The sequence below is a fragment of the Pogoniulus pusillus genome, chromosome 10 (assembly GCF_015220805.1).
Source record: "Pogoniulus pusillus isolate bPogPus1 chromosome 10, bPogPus1.pri, whole genome shotgun sequence".
NCBI lineage: Eukaryota > Metazoa > Chordata > Aves > Piciformes > Lybiidae > Pogoniulus > Pogoniulus pusillus.
Window position 1 is genome coordinate 7,837,784 of NC_087273.1, and position 19,682 is coordinate 7,857,465.

The 19,682-nt window shown below is 52.2% G+C and overlaps 1 protein-coding gene across 1 annotated transcript in view; it reads left to right on the plus strand.

Annotated features, from left to right (window-relative positions):
* SHROOM3 (shroom family member 3) overlaps nt 1–19,682 on the plus strand; it is a 35,809-nt gene that overhangs the window by 3,262 nt on the left and 12,865 nt on the right. The window contains exons 3-5 of the mRNA XM_064150445.1: nt 7,797–7,928; nt 11,263–14,500; nt 18,582–18,658. Coding sequence (XP_064006515.1) covers nt 7,870–7,928; nt 11,263–14,500; nt 18,582–18,658 — 3,374 coding nt within the window. The 5' untranslated portion in view covers nt 7,797–7,869. The remainder of the gene's footprint in view (nt 1–7,796; nt 7,929–11,262; nt 14,501–18,581; nt 18,659–19,682) is intronic.

Below are 19,682 nucleotides of genomic sequence, written 5' to 3' on the forward strand. Positions count from 1 at the left end.
ACTGTTCTCATGGGAAAACATTTTCTTCTGAAGTCCAATGGGAATCTCTCCAGCACTAACTTGTCCCCATCATCCCTTGTCTTTTCCATGGGACTCCTTGTGAAAAGGGAGTCTCCATCCTCATGGAACTCCCAGCTAGGAGTAAATCATGAGTTCAGCTGAACTTTAAACTCCTCGTTTGCTTTTCTTTTTCTCCTTGCAGTACCTCTCCAGTCAGTGTGTTTGTGACCAGATCCTCACACACACAGATACTTGTAGGGATCTACATCCACTCAGTACACCCACCTGAAGCATCTTCTTCTTCTTCTGCCCTCCTATTTATCATTTCCACACTGCCACTTTGCTGTTGAGTTGATTTGTAGCCCTGCAGCTCCGAGGAGCAGCCAGGCACTGTCTGAAAGGCTTGCCCTGAAAATCCCCTTGGTTACCTGCCGTGACTCATTGTCCGCGCTGCGTTTGGCTAATCGGGCTCAGAGGTGGCTGCCAGCACCCAGTTCCTCCAGAGCAGGCCAGCAAAACACATTCCATCCATTGTTCCCAAGTTTCTCCTGTTGCAAGTTGCTGTGTGTTTGATAGCAGGGTGCAAAAGAATCTAAGCAATGCTTGTTTTTCTGTCTTTTAAACTAATTTACTGACTGGAGGAGAATGAGGAAAAATGATTTGAATTAAACCTCTTGGGACAATTCATCAGTGTGGGTAAATCAAAGCAGCTCTGTGACTTCTGCAAAGCCAGGGGCTGGCTGCTGAGGTTTTCTGCCCATGCTGTGAGAAATGGTGTGAACACAGGCAGAAGAATAATGTAAAGGTGTGAAGCCAGAAGAAATGATGTCCTGTGAAGACAGGAGATAACAGAGTCCTTCTCCAAGACTGTAAGTCAGTCAGCTCTCTCTTTCCATGCCTGTTCTTTCCTTCTCTTTTTCCAGCCAAGGAAAGAGAATAAAGCTGTTTCAGGAAGAGGAAAGTTGCAGAGGGTCTTTAAGCCGGTGCTCACCAACTCCTCCTTCTGGCAGAGGGTCTTTAACCCAGTGCTCACCAACTCCTCCTTCTGGCAGAGGGTCTTTAACCCAGTGCTCACCATCTCCTCATTTTAACAGAGGGTCTTTAACCCAGTGCTCACCATCTCCTCATTTTAACAGAGGGTCTTTAACCCAGTGCTCACCATCTCCTCATTTTAACAGAGGGTCTTTAACCCAGTGCTCACCATCTCCTCATTTTAACAGAGGGTCTTTAACCCAGTGCTCACCATCTCCTCATTTTAACAGAGGGTCTTTAACCCAGTGCTCACCAGCTCTTCCTCCTGGCAGAGGGTCTTCAACTCAGTGCTCACCAACTCCTCCTTCTGGCAGAGGGTCTTTAACTCAGTGCTCACCATCTCCTCATTTTAACAGAGGGTCTTTAACCCAGTGCTCACCATCTCCTCATTTTAACAGAGGGTCTTTAACCCAGTGCTCACCATCTCCTCATTTTAACAGAGGGTCTTTAACCCAGTGCTCACCAGCTCTTCCTCCTGGCAGAGGGTCTTCAACTCAGTGCTCACCAACTCCTCCTTCTGGCAGAGGGTCTTTAACTCAGTGCTCACCATCTCCTCATTTTAACAGAGGGTCTTTAACCCAGTGCTCACCATCTCCTCATTTTAACAGAGGGTCTTTAACCCAGTGCTCACCATCTGCTCATTTTAACAGAGGGTCTTTAACCCAGTGCTCACCAGCTCTTCCTCCTGGCAGAGGGTCTTCAACTCAGTGCTCACCAACTCCTCATTCTGGCAGGAGGTCTTCAACCCAGTGCTCAGCTTCTCCTCACTGCAGTCTGCACAAGCTCTCCATACCAGGCAGGAGGCTGATTGGACTTCCACACATCCAAGCTGCATTCCTGTGTGGTCAGCACAGATGGACTGCCCTGGTAGCAAGATCTTTCTCAAAACAGAGATCTGAAATGGTCTTTATTTTGTCATTTAGATCACACTTAGTGTGTTGCTTGGTGATGCTTTGTTTGTTAAAGAAGATTCCAGCAAGACAGAGTTCTTGAATCCAGTCATCAAGAAGAATGAAGCTTGTGTACCTCACACTGCTAACCAACCCTAGTGCTCCTGTTCAGCCTGTTATCTGGGCAGTGTGAGTGGCTCAGTGGGAGCCTTACCCTGTGGAGGACAAAGTCCTCCACCAGAATATTGCCTGTCAGACATGTGCTTGGGCAGAGGGAAAGAGAAGCTGCAGTGTGGAGCCTGCTTCCCAGCACTGGGCTCTGTGGTGGGCCTGTTGGGTGGTTTGGTGTAAGTCACTTCACTTCTTGAAGTCTTTGTTTCCTGGAAAATGAATAAATGCCCTTTTGGAGGCACTGCTGCCAAGATCCAATATCATGAGATATCATGTACTTCAGGTCTTTCTAATGACTCCTCCTGCTTCTAAAGCAAAGTCATGAAGGAACAGAGCTCACTCCAGCTCTCCCTTGGCCGAAAACTCAGCAGGAGGAGCTCAGTGAGCCTAAAAAGACAGATCCAGTGCCAGCCACATCAGGCTGACACCATCATGGTCCCACTTCTTTCTAATTAGCCTCGTCTGTTGCACTTATTTTTAGAGCCATGCCTGACCCTTAATTAAGAGCGACGTTGCTTTGAGTAGCTCATGGCCTCGCTCTGTCAAAATCCTAATAGGCTTCTGACTGCTTTAGTTTTCCCTTCATCTCCTGCTTAATAGCTGGGTGTAGAGACTGCTGCAGCACCTCAGGATCTCTGTAGAATGTATTTTTGCTATGTGTGCACTCCTTTTAGATGTGACCATCTTGGAGACAGCCCCACAGCACTGAAACTCCAGGTGGTTGTTGGTGCTTTATGTCCTTGCAGGCGTGCAGTCACCCTGGGAGGGGGACACCTGAATCACTGTGAGCAGGATCTCTCCTGCATCATGCAGCAGAGTATGTCTCAGGATCACAGAATCATAGAATCAACCAGGTTGGAAGAGACCTCCAAGCTCATCCAGTCCAACCTAGCACCCAGCCCTGTCAGGTCAAATAGACCATGGCACCAAGTGCCTCATCCAGTCTTTTGTTGAACACCCCCAGGGATGGTGACTCCACCACCTCCCTGGGCAGCCCATTCCAATGCCAGTCACTCTCTCTGTGAAGAACTTCCTCCTAACATCCAGCCTAGACCTCCCCTGGCACAACTTGAGACTGTATCCCCTTGTTCTATTGGTGGCTGCCTGGGAGAAGAGCCCAGCCCCACCTGGCTACAACCTCCCTTCAGGTAGTTGTAGACAGCAATGAGGTCACCCCTGGGCCTCCTCTTCTGCAGGCTGCACACCCCCAGCTCCCTCAGCCTCTCCTCATAGGGTTTGTGTTCCAGGCCCTTCACCAGCCTTGTTGCCTTTCTCTGGACATGTTCCAGCACCTCAACATCTCTCCCACCTTTGTGTCATCTCAGAAATGTCACCAGCTTTGAAGTGTTAAAAGGCTGATGTGGTAAGGTAGGGACAGCTGCCTTCCTGGATTTCACTCTTGTGTCTCAGTGCTTGGGACAGGATCCTAGAGGCACAGACTTGGTGCTTGCATCCAAATTTTTTTTTCTCTTTTACAGAATCATAGAATCAAGCAGGTTGGAAGAGACCTCCAAGATCATCCAATCCAACCCATCACCCAGCCCTATCCAGCCATCTACACCATGGCACTAAGTGCCTCATCCAGTGTTTTCTTGAAGGAGGGTCCTCACTACAGGACCTCTGTCCCTTCCCACCTCCCCACCATGGCAATCTCTTCCAGCTCCAGCAACCTCCTACAGAGCCACCCGGGCCACACAACTGCTCTTTAGGTGCTGATTGGTTTGCAGGGGTGGTGCCAAGGTGTCTTTATAATGTTCTGTCACTGGTTTGCATACAAAGCCTGGTAATCCACAGAGATCACAGAGAGGAGCACACTTAGCTCTTCCTAATCAAAGACATCCACAGAGCTGTTGGTGGTGAAGGCCTCAGCAACACCAGCAGGGGCCATGCAGCCCAAACTGCAGCCAGTCTTTGCCAGCCTCCTGCTGGAGCAGACGCTGAATGTGCTGGTCACGTTTCTGTCAGGAAATGCCTGGAGCAGTACAGCAGCAAGGAGCACCCAGATAACAGCAACCGGCCAAGATAAAAGGCTATTCATTTCCCTTGGGATTTCCAGTTTGCAGAGGCAATTTGGCAGGGTTTGGTACCTGAGCAGCATCGCAGCTGCCGGCACTGCCTCAAGCTCCACTGACTTCTCCTTCGCTCCGAGGCGTTTGTCATCATGCCAACCTGACCTGGATGCCCAGGTTATCTGATCACTGGAGGTGCCCATGAGGAACCAGGAGTCTCTTTTCCAGCCTTGGCATTTACAACAGAGGGATCACTTTCTCCATTAGCTGAAGTGGAGAATTTTTCACTAATAAGGTTGTCTAGATGCTTTGGCAAGCATGGTGCAAGTGCAGCCCTTGAGGAAGCAGTGTAAAGGATAAAGAGATGAGGCCAGTTTGGTTTTGTTGCTGTTAGCTACAATTCTGCAGTTTGATACCTTACAACCTCCTGGAACTAAATAGCAGCTGTTGCTCCTGCTTTTGTTGAAGGCAGCTGAGCTACACCAAATTTATACCCATTAAAAGATGGAATGATTTATTTATCCTCATTAAAACCAGGAATTAGCTGCTGCATTTTCAAGTTTTATCACTTAGCCAGCTTGTCTGGGATGAATCAGGGTCTGATGCTGTGGGCTTTCCAAAACAGTTCTGCCCCACATGCCAAAAAGAGTTTAATCTTGTATTGGTCTTTATTGCTTCCTGAAAGTTGTGCTCTGCAGCAAAGCAAGCGGAACCGAGAGCTGTTGTGAAGGTTAATCATGTTCAGGAGCTGTTCTCCTTTAGACACTGGAGCTTGCTGTCAGGCTGCACTCCACTTCCAGTCCTTTTCCCTAAGTAGGCAATAATAATAATGATAAACTAAGCTTAAGGAAGGGAGGTGAAGCAAGGTGCTGTTTTCAAAAGGTTGAAGCTGGAAACTTCCTGGCGTCCCCTGAGTGCCCACACAAAGGCACTGGCAGCATCAGCTCTGTCTTTTACAGCCTCAGAGCTCTGTCTCAAGGGGCTGTTGAGCTGATTCAGTGGAGACTGGGTCAAGCCCCCTATGCTCTGTGCAAAGCCCCTCTGTACTCCCATCATGCCACCTCCTTGGACGGCCCCTGCATGGTCTGCAACCTGAGCTGGGGATCATGTGTCCTGCAGTGCTTCCCCTCTGGGCCTGGGCTGCACTGAGATTGGGTTACCTTAGTCCACGTGTGCAGGATCAGGTAGGTGTGGAAACAATGCGAGGTAATCCCGTGCCGAGCTGGCTGCTGACTCACACTCACAGCTTCGACAGCCACAGGGGGTGTTCTTGCAAGGAGATCGTCCCAGAGGGTTACCTGCCCTATGGGGAAAGGCTGAGAGAGATGGCTTTGTCCAGACTGGAGAAGAGAAGGGCCAGAGGAGACCTTATTGCCATGTTCCAGTACATAAAGGGTGGCTACCAGAAGGATGCAGACTCCACTTTTCCAAGAAGTCCATTGGAAAAGACAGGAGGGGATGGGGACAAGTTACTGCTGGGGAGATTCCCACCAGACTCAAGAAGAAAATGTTTCCCATGAGCACAGCCTGACATTGGAATCATAGAGTCAACCAGGTTGGAGGAGACCTTCAAGCTCATCCAGTCCAACCTAGCACCCAGCCCTGGCCAATCAACCAGATCATGGCACTAAGTGCCTCACCCAGGCTTTGCTTCAATACCTCCAGGGATGGCGACTTCACCACCTCCCTGGGCAGCCCATTCCAATGCCAATCACTCTCTCTGCCAACAACTTCCTCCTAACATTCAGCCTAGACCTCCCCTGGCACCACTTGAGACTGTGTCCCCTTCTTCTGTTGCTGCTTGCCTGGCAGAAGAGCCCAACCCCACATGGCTGCAGCCTCCCTTCAGGTAGTTGTAGACAACATCTCCCAGGGGGAAGCAGTGGAGTCCCCTACACTGCTCAGTTTTAAGCCTCATCTTGCCAGAGTGTTGGGGCAGCTCATTTCAACTAGACTATGACCTAAAAAGGTCAGAGCAGCTGATACTTGGGGTCCCTTCCAACCTGGCACTATGTGATTCTGTGAAAGTCCTTGTGGCTCAGATTTCTGACTACACAGCTCCTCTCCATCTCCTAACTGATGGAAGGAAGGGAGAACATCCTTTGCTTGTGACCATTCAGTGATCATCCCAAGCCGAAAAATAATGTTGGGGGCTTGCAGTACTCAAAAAACACAAAGAGAGTCTTTAAATCTCTGCCATGGAAAAAGCAGGAATGTGAATTGCTCTTAATAAACACTTGGAGCAACTTCCCACCCAGCAGGATTGAGCTTCCTTGTTTCTCTGGGCAAGGAGCTTACCAAGAGAGCTCTCTTTAAACACCTACACAGTGCTCAAGCTCACCCTCTGTAAAGCTGCAGTTCAGCTTTCCTTAATACAATCCCATCCCAACAAATGTCAGGAGGAAGAGAATGTCCCTTTTCCTTTCTCCTTTTAGCTGCTGCTGAGGGAATGACCTGTGCTTCTGAAATCCATATGGAAAGTGGAATGCTTCTACCTCTCACTTCCTGACAGTGCTTTGTCAGAGAACCTCAGCTGGTACCAGTGCTAACTTGTGCTAGTGAGGGACCTGACCCTTACAATCATTTTTTACCTTCTACATTTTCCTGTACAGTTTCTTCTCACAGTCTTGGCCAGTGCCAGGAAAGTCCTTTTTTGGTGTTCTGCTTTACATCTACAGAGGGCATTTTAATCTCTTTACTTATTCAGGACGTGCTGTACTATGAAAACTTCAGTGAGACACTTTCAAGATGTATCATATCCTCCTCTTACATCAGGGCTTTGTAGAAGGAGCCAAAGGTGCTCCTGCAGGGTGTCATGCCTGAGACTTCAGTGACCCCATGGTCCAGTGCTGCTCCTTGTTCTCACAGAGAGTCAGAAACAGTGGAGACAAGTGGAGAGATCCCCCAGGAAAAGCAGAGGGTGGCTTAAGGGTGAAGGAGAGTCTGTGTGACATGTTCAGGGATCTCTAATCCCCTGCTGCAACTTTCCATTACTCCCTTAAGTGCTTTAAATAAGGTTGGTGGAGGTTTTTTTTTCCTCCTGGGAGCTGACAGAAGTCTTCCTTAGTGTGGTAGGTTTGAGAAACTAACCCCCAAATAAAACTGAAATCACCAGACCAGCTCAGGCAGCTTGGAAACCGCCACACTTAGCATCGGTGACTGAAGCAGCCAAAGGCCAGCTGTGCCCTGCCCAGCTCACATGCTGCAAAGGGACAGCTGCTGGCTGTGAGGCCCCTGGTGGGGTGCAGGGGACCCACACTGTTGGCACTCGGTTGTCACAGCTCTTCCTGTGCTTTCCTCAGCTCTGAGGAGAGATCAGAACAGCTTGTGCAGCTTCCACTCCTTGCGTGACTCTTCAGAGGGCTTTGCCAGCCAGCACCTCAAAATGAAGGGGAGCTTTTGAGAGGAATAAGGCTTCTGACAGGGAGGTAGAGTAGCAGGGCCCCACATTTGGGCATGATCCACTTGTCTTCCCATGCCTGCTGCCTTGCAAATATGAGGGGGAGCATGTGGAGTGAGTGTCAGGAAGGGTGTGTGGCCACTGCTTGGTTTGCTTTCAAGGCACAAAGGCACAGCAGTGGAAGAGAAGTGAGCATGAGAAGGTGTAGATGTGGCTGTTGGTACTACTTCACAGCCCTCTCCCTTGGAAGACTGAGCTGTTCCTGATGTGCCAAATCCTTCTCCTTTTACCTAGGCGGGCTGAAGCTCCAGGCCGACCTCACTCCTGGCATTCAACCAAACTTGTGGAGAACCAACCCGATCCCAGCATGATGCAAATATCTCAGGGTACGCTTGGCACCCCTTGGCATCAGTCCTACCACTCCAGGTAAGCACCACGCAGCTCTGGGCCTGCACTGCATGAGCAGAACTGTAAAGCAGAGTGTGGTTTCCATTTGGTGTCATTTGCCCTGTTCTCCCATGGGTTTAGAAACCAGGCTCCCAAGCTGGCATGCTCCTAAAGTAGCCTCCCCAACCCCCCAGGTCCTGTGCCCTTCCTTTTTTCCACTGTCATACTGGTTTCAGGGAGAAGGGCAACAAGACTGGTGAAGGGCCTGGAGCACTGGCTGGGGGAGCTGAAGTTGTTCATCCTGGAGAAGAAAAGGCTCAGGGGAGACCTTATTGCTCCCTACAACTACCTGAAAGGAGGCTGTGGCTAGGCAGGGGTTGGTCTCTTCTGCCAGTGACAGAACAAGAGTCTCAAACTGCACCAGGGCAGGTTTAGGCTGGATGGTAGGAAGAAATTCTTCACAGAAGGAGTGATTGGCATTGGAATGGGCTGCCTGGGGAGGTGGTGGAGTCACCATGCCTGGAGGTGTTCATGAGGAGGCTGGATGAGGCACTTAGTGCCATGGTTTAGTTAATTAGAAGGCATTGGGTGGTAGGTTGGACTTGATGATCATGGAGAGCTCTTTCAACCTGGTTAATTCTGTGATTCTGAGGCTCTGCCTTGTGTCCAAGGTTGTGTCTTGATAGTGCTGACTACTGGCCTAAATCCAGAGCAGAGAAGTGAAAGAAGGGGACAAAAGATGTGGTGGGAAATTGGTTTGCAAGCATCCAGGGTTAGGATTAGAGAGTTAGAAAGGCTTCTGTTCCTGCTTGGTTCCCCAGCTGAAGTGGCCATGTTTCCCTTCTTTAAGTGCTCTGTGAGGCAGTGAATGAGTTGCCTTTAAAATCCCCATCTCTCCAAAATGGGAGCCCACTCTCAGGACATTAATGCTGTGGATCCAAATGTTCTGCTCTGCATCCTGCAGACTGCCCCCGTGGTTGTTTCCCCAGCAAAGGAAAAGAAATGCAAAGTCAGAATTAGTCAGTTTACAAAGAAAAAAAGGAAGGATAGGTGTAGGTAGCAGGCAGCTGTGCCCAGCAGCTCAGCTGGGCTGCTCTCAGGAGCAGCCAACAGCAGTGCATCAGCTACGATGCTCCCAGGGTGAGGAGTTCAGCCAGGGATTTCCTGGGTTTGGCAGTCACTTTCTGCAGAGGTCAGCTTTATCCTAACTGTGTGCCTGGCTGTTTGGCTAAGAAGTTACAGCAGAGGTTTATCAGGCCCTGAAAGACTAAACTGGTCACCTTAGTGCTGTTAGAAGAAGGTGATTTGAGGCATCTCTGGTTCTGGCTGAGGCAAACTGGAAGCAGTGATGTGATCCCAGCAAGCTGGGGCTGTTTCTGTGAGGCCATACAGTGTGATGGGTGTGGGAAAGGAATCACAGAATCAATCAGGTTGAAAGAGACCTCCAAGATCATCTAGTCCAACCTATCACCCAGCCCTGTCCAATCAACCAGACCAACCAGGAGAACTGACTGGGGCAGACATACTCCTCAGCAGCCCCAAAAGGTACTTGGTGGTAAGCCCTGGGGCAGCTCGAAGGGGAACAAGTTTAAATTCTGCCCTTGGAAGATTTTCCCTGGAAAGATAGGATGGTTGCAGGAAGCTCTCCTTACAGGCACTGGGATTTCCTGATTTCTTCTACAGCCAAGACTGAGCCTGGGCAGAAGAGAGGAAAAGAAAACAGAGCAGGAAAATAAAAGGGGAAAAAAAGGAGATGATTGCAGCAAAAAGAAAGTGCATTTGTCCCTGGCCCTCAGCACAGATCGTGCTGCAGCACGTTCATTTCCCACCCAGGGGCTTTGCTTTCCAGCCACAGCTCCTGGCAGAGCCGTTGGCAGCAGGGCTCTGGCTCCTGGGTGCTCGAAGAGGAGCACGGGGAGCATCTAGTGGCCAGCTGGCCAGGGCTGTGCTGGGCATTGCCAGGGAGATGATGTATCTGAAACTAAAACTGAGTGGTGTCTGTAACAGACGCAGCTTTCCCCTGAGGTTTGCCATGTCTCTGCCTGTCTCTGTGCTCCTCTGCAGAGGTGCTGCTCTTTCCCCTTGTGGACAGGCCTTCTTCTGCCTTTCCTCATCCTTAGCAGCCTTCTGCCTCCATCTGCCCTCTGGCTTTGTTGTTAATCCAGCAGGGTGGAAATGACCTTGGCTGAGATATGACCTGGAGCAAGCTTTAGGTTCTTCAGCAGATGCTTGTTAGGGAGGAGGATACCAAAGGTTTGGGTTTGCATCCCAGTGGAGCAAAGCACGCAGAAAAGGAGCTTGCCTTTCCCTGCGCCAGCTGAGGCTGCAGCTTGCTCCCTGGCAAACCCAAGCTCCTCTGCATTCCTGCTTTCATTTCTGAGCCCTTCCCTGCCACCCTGCACTGGGGACAGCAGCCTCTCTTTTCCCGGTGCCTTCCCGTGGCTCTGCCAGGACAGTGTGTGCAGTAGCACGGGTACTGTGCTCGCTGAGGGAGGGAAGCTGGCAACAGAGGCACGGAAAGGGAAAACCCTCAGGCTGCTCTTTCCAGACCTCTGGGCATTTGCCTGAATTTGGGAGGAGAGATTAGCCAGAGGACACCTACAGTAATTCATGATGTCCCTGTGTAAGATGTGCCAGGCACAAGGAACTCCCTTCCTATTGACAGAAAGAGCTCTGAATATCCTTTCTGAGCACATCTCTGGCTGCCATGAGTCCTCTTTGGACACTCCTGTATCTCGGAGCAAGTGCCAAGGTGTCCCTGCACCTGCTGAGCGACATCAGGAGCTGGCTCAGCAGACTTCCCGAGGTGTTCTTAGGCTGCTCCTGTTGCTCCCTGCCGCTTGCCTCCACACACGAACATACGCAGCTCTTCTCTGTCGTGTCCGTTTAGCCTTCTCGCAGCAAACAAACTATCCGTGGGCCAGCTGAGTTTCCAGGAAGCCTGCCAGGGCATAGCCTTCATCTCCATAAAAAGAAATGAAATGGGGGGAAAAAGGAAGAGATTAGATTCCCCCCAGAACGCCTCTCGTGCTCCTCTCCTCCTCCCCAGCGGCGTCGGCGCTCATTCAGCTTCCCAAGTGCTTTGGATAGGTCTGCCGGGTGGGGTTGCTGCTGCCTGGCTCCAGCCATGCCCTGTCTCTCCGGCTGGATTCCCCTCCCACCCCGCTGTGGTAAATAAGAGCCATGTGTTGCAATGTCAGGCAGTTCCTCTTTGTGAACTGGGATGACTGCAAGCAGGGCATGAGAGTAAGGCCCAAATATGGGTTTTCATCTGCGCTCCTCAAAACTAAACATCTTGCTTCTGAGCTCGCTCCTAAGTTGTGCCTCTCCTTTGCGGGCAGGAGGGTTTGACTCCTCTCTCACTCTTCCCCAGCTCCTCAACCAGTGATCTCTCTGGCTACGAGCATGGCTATCTGAGGAGAAGTCCTGACCAGTACAGCTCCCGGGGCAGCATGGAGAGCTTGGACCACTCATCCTCTGGCTACCACCCTTGTCACCTGTCCCCAGCCAAATCCACCAACAGCATCGACCAGCTCTCCCACTTCCACAGCAAGCGAGACTCTGCCTACAGCTCCTTCTCCACCAACTCCAGCATCCCCGAGTATCCCGCTGCTCCCTTCAGCAAGGAGCACTCCTGCTCCACCGACAGCCTGCAGCCCCGGGGAGGCCTGCAGGAGGGCATCAGGCAGGCTGACATCAGGTACGTCAAGACCGTCTACGACGCCCAGCGTGGGATCTCCCAGGAGTACGAGGTGAAGTCTTCCGCCTTGCTCCCCAGCTGCGAGCTGCGGGCATCGCTGGAGGGCCGCGGCCACGGCAGGCTCCACGGCTTGGCGCGGCACACCGCGGCTCCCTCCTGGGCACAGCCAGCTCAGGGCTCCTCAGACAGCAGGAGCCAGCCCCACAAGGGACCTCCCTTACCTCCCGCTCGCAGCGACAGCTATGCAGCCACCAGGCACCATGAGAGGCCCAGCTCCTGCGCCAGCCTTGACCCGAACAAGCCTGGTCGGAGCCAGCCAAAAGGGGCCTGGTCTCCCCTTGTCAGCACCCTGTCCCAGGGGCTGCTGCTGAAAAGCCCCTTTGGAGAAGGGCACCTGCACACCGTGGTGGAGAAGAGCCCGGAGAGCAGCCCCACTGTGAAGCCCAAGCAGAGCTATTCCCAGCCAGCCCAGCCAGGCCAGCCCCTGCTGCCTACCGGTGTCTACCCAGTACCTTCCCCAGAGCCGCACTATGCCCAGGTGCCCCAGCCTTCTGCAAGCAGCAACGGGACGCTTTATCCAGCTCTGGCCAAAGAAAGTGGCTACTCTCCACCTCCCCCAGTCTCCTATGACAAGGCTGTAACCAGCAGCACCCTGGGCTTTGATGAGAATGGAAACCAAAGCACTACAAACAGATCGACCATCTTTTACCAGCCCCCTGCAGCTGAGAGAAAGCATGAGGCTGCAGCAAAGCTTCTCCAGCAGAAACCTCCTGGCACGGCAGGCACAGAAGCCTGCCTGACCACACTGAGAAAGGAGGAGCTGTTACCCCCCTACAGGGTGGCACACAGCAGCCAAGAGACCACAAGTCCTGCACAGGCCACCAAGCAGAGTTTTCAAACTCCACAGCCCCAGATGAGGGATGCTAGTGAGAGAAAAACCCATTTCCAGTCCAAAGAGGACTGGACAGCAGAGTCCCGGGAGGACAAAAATGGCAACGCACAGCTCAACGACAGAGACTCTGGTGGCCAGCAGCAGTGGTGTCACGGCAAGGCCAAGCAGTACAGGTTCTCCTCCTTGCAGAACATCCCAGAGAGCTCCAGGAGGCAGAGCAGCAACGAGCTGAAAGAGATGCAGCTGGGTGAGAGTTATTCCAACCCCAAGCCGTCCTTTGTGGGCAGCAGCAGTAAAGAGGAGAAGGACACCAGGGCACAAGGGCACAGACAGTGGAGTGATGTGAACCCACAGGCCTTTGTGAGGCAGGAGGAAGAGGAGAGCACCAGCGTGTCTCTGTTCCACGCCGCTGAGCCAAAGTGCGAAGAGCTCCCATCTGCACAGCACCCAAAGACCTCCGACTTCGGCAGGAGCCGGCTCAGCTCCAGCAGCGCCCAGAGCTTTCCCTATGGCAAAGCAGAGGCTGCCAAGCCTCGCTGCTCGGTGCTGGAGAAGGTCACCAAATTTGAGCAGCGAGAGCAAAGCGCTCCCCGTCCCCAGAGCGCCGGCCTGCCCAGCTTTGGCCAGCACTATGGGCCCAGCAGGGCCGCTCAGCCCTCCAGCACCAGGTGCTCTCTGCACAGCCTGGAGGACATGCGGAGCAAGCTGCCCTGCGAGCCAGGCAGGGTCTCCAGCCCCTCCATCAGGAATGGGAAGCTGGAGGAGGCTGACTGGCACACCATAGAGCTCCAGATGGTGGCTTCGGCAAAGCAGGCAAGACCCAGCGAGTACTACAACTTGTGTCCTGAAAACGAGGTGCAAACAAGGGCAGCTCACCTCCCGAGGAGTAAAAGCACATTCCAGCTGGGGGGTGAGCCTGAGAAGGAGATCCTCTGGAAGGATAACATCCAGGATGCCCATGGGTTGGACACACCATTTAACAGGGCCTACAGGAACAGCATTAAAGATGCTCAGCCCAAGGTGCTGAGGGCCACTTCCTTCCGGCGCATCAGCCCCCCATTTGGGAACGTGTCCAAGAGGACATCCCAGAGGCCTGCCTCGGCCCACATGGGCATGAGGAGCACAGCAGCTTCTCCCCACACCCCAAAGGAGAGGCACAGTATCACACCCACAGAAGGCAGCCTCTCTGCCCTGGACTGTGCCAAGGCACAGTACGTCTCGCGCATCGGGGGCCGGAGGCGGCTGACGGCAGAGCAGAAGAAGAGGTCCTACTCGGAGCCAGAGAAGATGAACGAGGTGGGCATCTCGGATGGGGAGCCGTCACCTTTCTCCTTGCAGAAGAAAAGCATCCACTTCGTGTTCCCCGAGAACACGGTGGCTGACCGGCGCAAGCTCTTCGAGCAGGACAGCAAAGCCTCCTCCACCACCTGCCTGTCCAAGCCCGAGCTGAAGCAGCTGCAGCAGAGCGCCCTGGCCGACTACATCGAGCGCAAGACCGGGCGCCGGCCCTCGCAGGACGTGGGGCTGCTGCGGGAGCGCGCCCACAGCGCCTACCTGCAGCCCAGGGCCACAGACAGCCAGAGCCTCTCCTCTGCCTCCAGCGTGAATTCCCTCCAGGACCACAACCTCTACCGCCGGAGAGAGTCTATAGAGAGGCTCCCCAGGACTGGGAGGATGTCTTCTACCCTTCCTCCTGAGCTGATGGGCTACTTTGATCTGAGTGGAGATGAGAAGAAGCTGGGGCGCCAGGACAGCTCACTCGCCAGCCGACCGAAAACAGAGAGGGGCCGGGATTACAGGGGCAGAACAGAGCTCACCAAAGGCACACAGACAGACCCTCTGGGTGTGCAGGGTCAGCCTCGCTATGGGAAGCAGGAGCAGGTCTTGGAGATGCCCTCTGCCAGCAGGAAATCTGGGAAGTCGGTGTCTGTGGAGGACCTGCTCGATAGGTACGACCATCAGACAGTCCCCGTGCACATACGCTCCAGGTCGTCGCCCACTGCGGAGAAGAAGCACCAGGTATGTGGGAGCAAGGGGTGAGGGGCAATGTCAGAGCTTGGGGTGACCTTCAGCCATGGTAGAGACTCCACTGGCTAGAGAGGGGTTAAATGCACGTTGAGGAACAGTTCATAGAATCACAGGGTGCACAGCTGTGTGCTCTGGTGAACAAGAAGGCCAATGCCATCCTGGAGTGGATTAGAAGGGCTGTGGTTAGTAGGTCAAGAGAGGTTCTCCTCCAGCTCTGCTCTGCCCTGGTGAGGCCACATCTGGAGTATTGTGTCCACTTCTGGGCCACTCAGTTCAAGAAGTACCTCAAGGAACTGCTTGAAAGAGTCCAGCACAGAACCATGAAGATGACAAAGGGAGTAGAAGATCTTCCTTAGGAGGAGAGGCTGAGGGAGCTGGGGCTCTGCTGCTTGGAGATGAGAAGCCTGAGGGGTAACCTCATTCATGTTTATAAAGGGTGAATGCCAAGAGGATGGAGTCAGACTCTTGGTGATGCCCAATGGCAGAACAAGGGGCAGTGGGTGGAAGGTGAGGCATAGGAAGTTCCATGGAAGTGTGATGATTTTTTTTTTCCACTGTGAGGGTGGCAGAACACTGGAACAGGCTGCCCAGGGTGGGTGTGGAGTCTCCCTCTCTGGAGATATTCAAAACTCACCTGGGTGTGTTCCTGTGTGCTCTGGCAGAGGGGTTGGACTGGGTGATCTTTCCAGGTCCCTTCCAGCCCCTAACATTCTGTGCTGGAGGCCACCTCTCTTTTGTTATATTATATGTCCATGATGCTGGTCTAGATGCTTGCTCGTAGGGGTACTGCTTCTGTCCAGCTTTCTCACTGCTGGGGCCAGCCCTGAGACTTCAGAGCTGCTGGGATTTCAGTGCCTCTCTGTGTGTGTTCTTGCTGCTCTGGACATCCCACCCGAGGTGTCCTGCTCCTAGCTGGCAGCGCCACCAGAGAAGCACCAAGCACCAGGAAGGTGGTGGTGATAGGCTGCTGTGCTGCTCTGCCTTAACCCATGTTCCTGGTGCCAAGGAGAACGGCTGAAAGCCTGCTTGGAATTGCTCAGGCTCCCACTGTGCCTGGCAGTGCTGGGAAAGGCTTGGTGGAGGCCCTGCCAAGTAACCATTATGTTTTGCCTCCAGCCCTGGAGGGAAGCTTTGCAGAGAAAACTCATCAGAGACCCTGGCTGTGCTTTCCATGTCCCCTGCTTGGCGGCTGGGAGCATTGCACTGATGTCACAAGTGGGGAATTTGACTGACTCTGCTGATGGTAAATAGTAGAAACAGGCTCACTTCTTAAAGACCAGCTGCCCAGGCCTGCTCTTCAGCTGGCTGATGTCTCTCCAGACCTGCTTAGGTAACTTGCAAGGGGTTGAGCCACACAGATTTGTAGCAGTAGTGTGTCTGCTGCCCTAGCCCTGTCTCCACAGCAGGCTTCATTCATCATGGGCAGAAAGAGGAAGCAGCCAAAATGTGTGGACAGGTCCTGAGTAGACAGGGCAGCTGAGATCCAAGACATCTCCTTCTACTCTTTGGCTTGCTGTTGGAACAGAGCAGATTATCTGGGTGAAGCAAAGTCAAATGACATAAAGCAGGCTCTGGGCAGCACCCCAGAAACAGGCCAAATCGGAGTGTGGGGGCAGGAGGCATCCTCCCAAAGTCTTGGTGTGTTCCATTCTGAAAGTCCTCCCTCAACAGAGCTCAGATCCCACGCTATGTTCTTAAATAGAGGGACTTTAAAAAGCAGCTTGTGAATATCAAGTGACTGGAATGCATTTCCCTAACCATCACTGCCTCATCCCAGCATCAGTATTTTTCCACACCAGCCAAGCAGCAGCCAGGCCTTAAGACAGAGTTAGGGTGAAGGACAAATTGTGACTCTTTCTCTGCCTCCCAGAAGAATCAGGGAAGTAACAAAAGCAGCATCCAGAAGAAGAAAACATCACTAAAGTGTACTTTCCAGTGACGTTGGATGTTGATTAGAATCACAGAATTGTTTGGGTTGGAAAAGACCTCCAGGACCACCCAGTCCAACCATTAACCCAACACCACCATGACTCTTAAATCATGGCCCCAAGTGCCATGGCCACAAGTTTCTTGTGCACCTCCAGGCATCATCTCCCTGTTCTGATCCCTGACCACTCTTGGACTGAAACAGGTTCCCCAATGATGTGATTGAGGCCCCAGCCCTGGACACATTCAAGGTCAGACTTGATTTGGCCCTGGGCAGCCTGATCTAGCTGGAGGTGTCCCTGCTGAGTGCAGTGGGGGGGTTGGACAAGATGACCTTTGAGGGTCCCTTCTGACCCCAAGCAATCTGTAAATCTGTGATCCAGTCTCACAGGCAGCCAGGCACTTGTGAAAATCCTGGTTTCAAATCCTAACTCAAGGAAGTCTGCTCCACTTCCAACACGGACACCAACCTCTGGGTGTGTGTCTGAAAGGGAGCCGTGTGGCTGAGTGCTCTCCCAGTTAGCTTTATCTCTGCTCTGTTCCCAGTACAAAACCACAGCTAGAAAAGCAGGGAGCAAAGCCAAAGGGTCCCAACCAGGGTGATTATTTTCAGTAGTTTTGGTCTCTCAGATTTTTGGGGGGAACTGTTTGTTCCCAGTTTAGCAGCAGACTTCTCTGCCTCACCCTGTGCTTTTCAGGGGCTCGTGTCCAGTGTCTGATGTTCCCTTCAGGCTGCACATAAATCACACTGCAATGTCAGTGGAGGAATTTGTTTAAGGATGCAGAGGAATTGATAGCCATGTGGAATGATTAGCTCTCAGGCTCCCCAGCACATTCTCAGCCTCCCTTCCTCTCTGCTTTTTTAGTCTGTCTCAGCTTGCATATCTGTCTCCCAGCTCCTGGACTCTCCTAAATCAAGTTCTGCCCTCACCTCCCTCTCAGCAACCACACTGACCAAAAAAAGGAAATTACTAAGAGTGTGGGGAAGGGGACACTGAAATGCTGTCTGCTGGGAAGATCATTTGGGACAGAATACCAAGCTCTTCAAAAGCAGGCTCAGGATCTGCTTTTGTGTCTCATAATAGCCTGGTGTCCTGTGCTGGGAGCTCTAGGGCTGAATCAGATCTACAGAGGCAGTTGAGCTGCAGAATCAGTCTGGTTCATAAATGCCTGAAGAGGAAGCAGCTCCTGCACTTCGGTTTTCAAAGGAGCCATGTTCCAGACTTCAGGATGTTTCTCAGCACCTCTGCCTGTGGCTGGAGTTTCCTTGGTGGCATTCAGCATCTTTGTAGCTTTTCAGCCCTGGTTTGGCACTGGGCTTGTGCACAGCTTTCCCTGTTTGGTTTCCCTGTTAAGGCTGCCTCAGTGCTGTCTCAGCTGCATGTAAAGCAGAGGTGAACAGCCAAGTCCCACTGCTACCATTAAGCATGTTTTTAGAGGGGACCATGAGGTTTAAAACAAACATCTCTGTGAGTAAGTCTGCCTGCTGGTCCACAACCCATCCAGAAGGCAGAGGGGTCACCAAAGCAGGAGCAGGGTGCTGCAGAGTGGCACAACAGGCTGGAGTTGTCCTCACCTCTGCTGGGTTCAGTTTCAGGCCACTCACTCCAAGAAAGACATTGAGGTGCTTGCTAGAGCAACCAAGCTGGTGAAGAGTTTGGAGAACAGGGCTGGTGAGGAGCAGCTGAGGGAGCTGGGGGTGTTCAGTCTGGAGAAAAGGAGGCTGAGGGGAGACCTCAGTGCTCTCTACAGCTCACTGAAACAAAGCTGGAGTGAGGCAGGGTTGATCCTTTCTCCCCTGGTACCAGAGGATAGAAGAAGAGGAAATGGCTTGAAATTGTGCTAGGGGAGGGTTAGGTTGAAGATGAGGAGAAATTTCTTTGCTGTAAGAGTGATCAGGGATTGAAACAGGCTGCCCAGGGAGGTGGTGGAGTCACCATCCCTTGAGGTGTTCCAGAAATGTGTGGCCATGGTGCCTTGGGACATGGTTTGGTGTTGCTAGGTCAGTGGTTGGACTAAATCTTGGGCGTCTTTCCCAGCCCAAACACTTGTGTGCTTCTCTGTGGCCCATGGCTGCTCTCCTCACCAGGGTTTTGCTGGTTTGTTTTGCTTGGTGCCCACTGCTGACACTGTCTTTGCACTCCAGGACCCACCGAGAAGGGAAAGCAGCGAATTCGGCCCCATGGTGAGAGACCCTTTCTACGTGGTCAGCGCAGGACCCAGGTGGGTGTATCTTCATGTCCCCTTTGTCACTGCAGGACCAGCTCTTGCCATCCTGCCACCAGCAGCTCTTGCCATGTGTTGTGGGTGAAGGGATTGGTCATGATGTGGTAGGGTATAGTGGTGAGCTTGGTTGGACCTGATGATCTCAGGGGTCTTTTCCAGTGATTCTGTGACAAAGCAGAGGAATCATCTGCATGGACACAGCTCTGGGTGTGTTGTGCCCAGCTGAGTGAGGAGGTGTATGATGTTGTGAGGGTTTTTTCCACTCCAAACATGAATTAATTCACTATCAAGTCATCTTGGAGCCTGTTTCTGCAGCAAATTTCCAGCTTGCAAAGTGGTTTGGATATGCTGCCAGATGCTGTCACAGCTGAAGGAGAAAATGCCCTCAAAATCCCTCCTGTTTTCTCCCATCCAGGATGCTGCCTCCCAAAAAACAGCTAAATATTTGCATGGACTAAGCCCAGGAGCTTACATTTCTCTTGCTGAATTGGGAGTTTGCCTTTCAGCTGCTTTCCTTGGTGCAGGCAGCATGGGGGAGAGAGAGAAATGCTTTAAAAATAGGGAAGTGCAATTATAAAACTCATCATGTTAGGACTTATGTAACTATCCACTCAGCAGTGGCTTGTTTTGATGTTAACTGGAACTGAAGTTGATCTTGCTCTGCTTACATTTAAATAATAAATAGATGTTTGCCCTAAGCTCTGAGCACCCAAACAGCTAACTCCTATTACAGTAAAAGCCATCAAGAGGGACCAAGAGGATTCTTCCCAGAGCAGATCTGTTTCTCATAAGCTCTCTGTTGTCACAGCAGGACTGGACACTGCTGTCTCCAAAGGCTCCACCATGCAGCCCTGGGCCAGGGAGTAACAGCTGCAAGTGGAGGAAGGTCCCTACTCTAGAATCATAGTATCATAGAATGGTTTGAGATGGAAGAGATCTCCAAAGGTCATCTAGTCCAGTCCCCCTGCAGTAAGCAGGGACATTGTCTGTTAGATTAGGTTGCCCAGATTTCTGTTGAGCC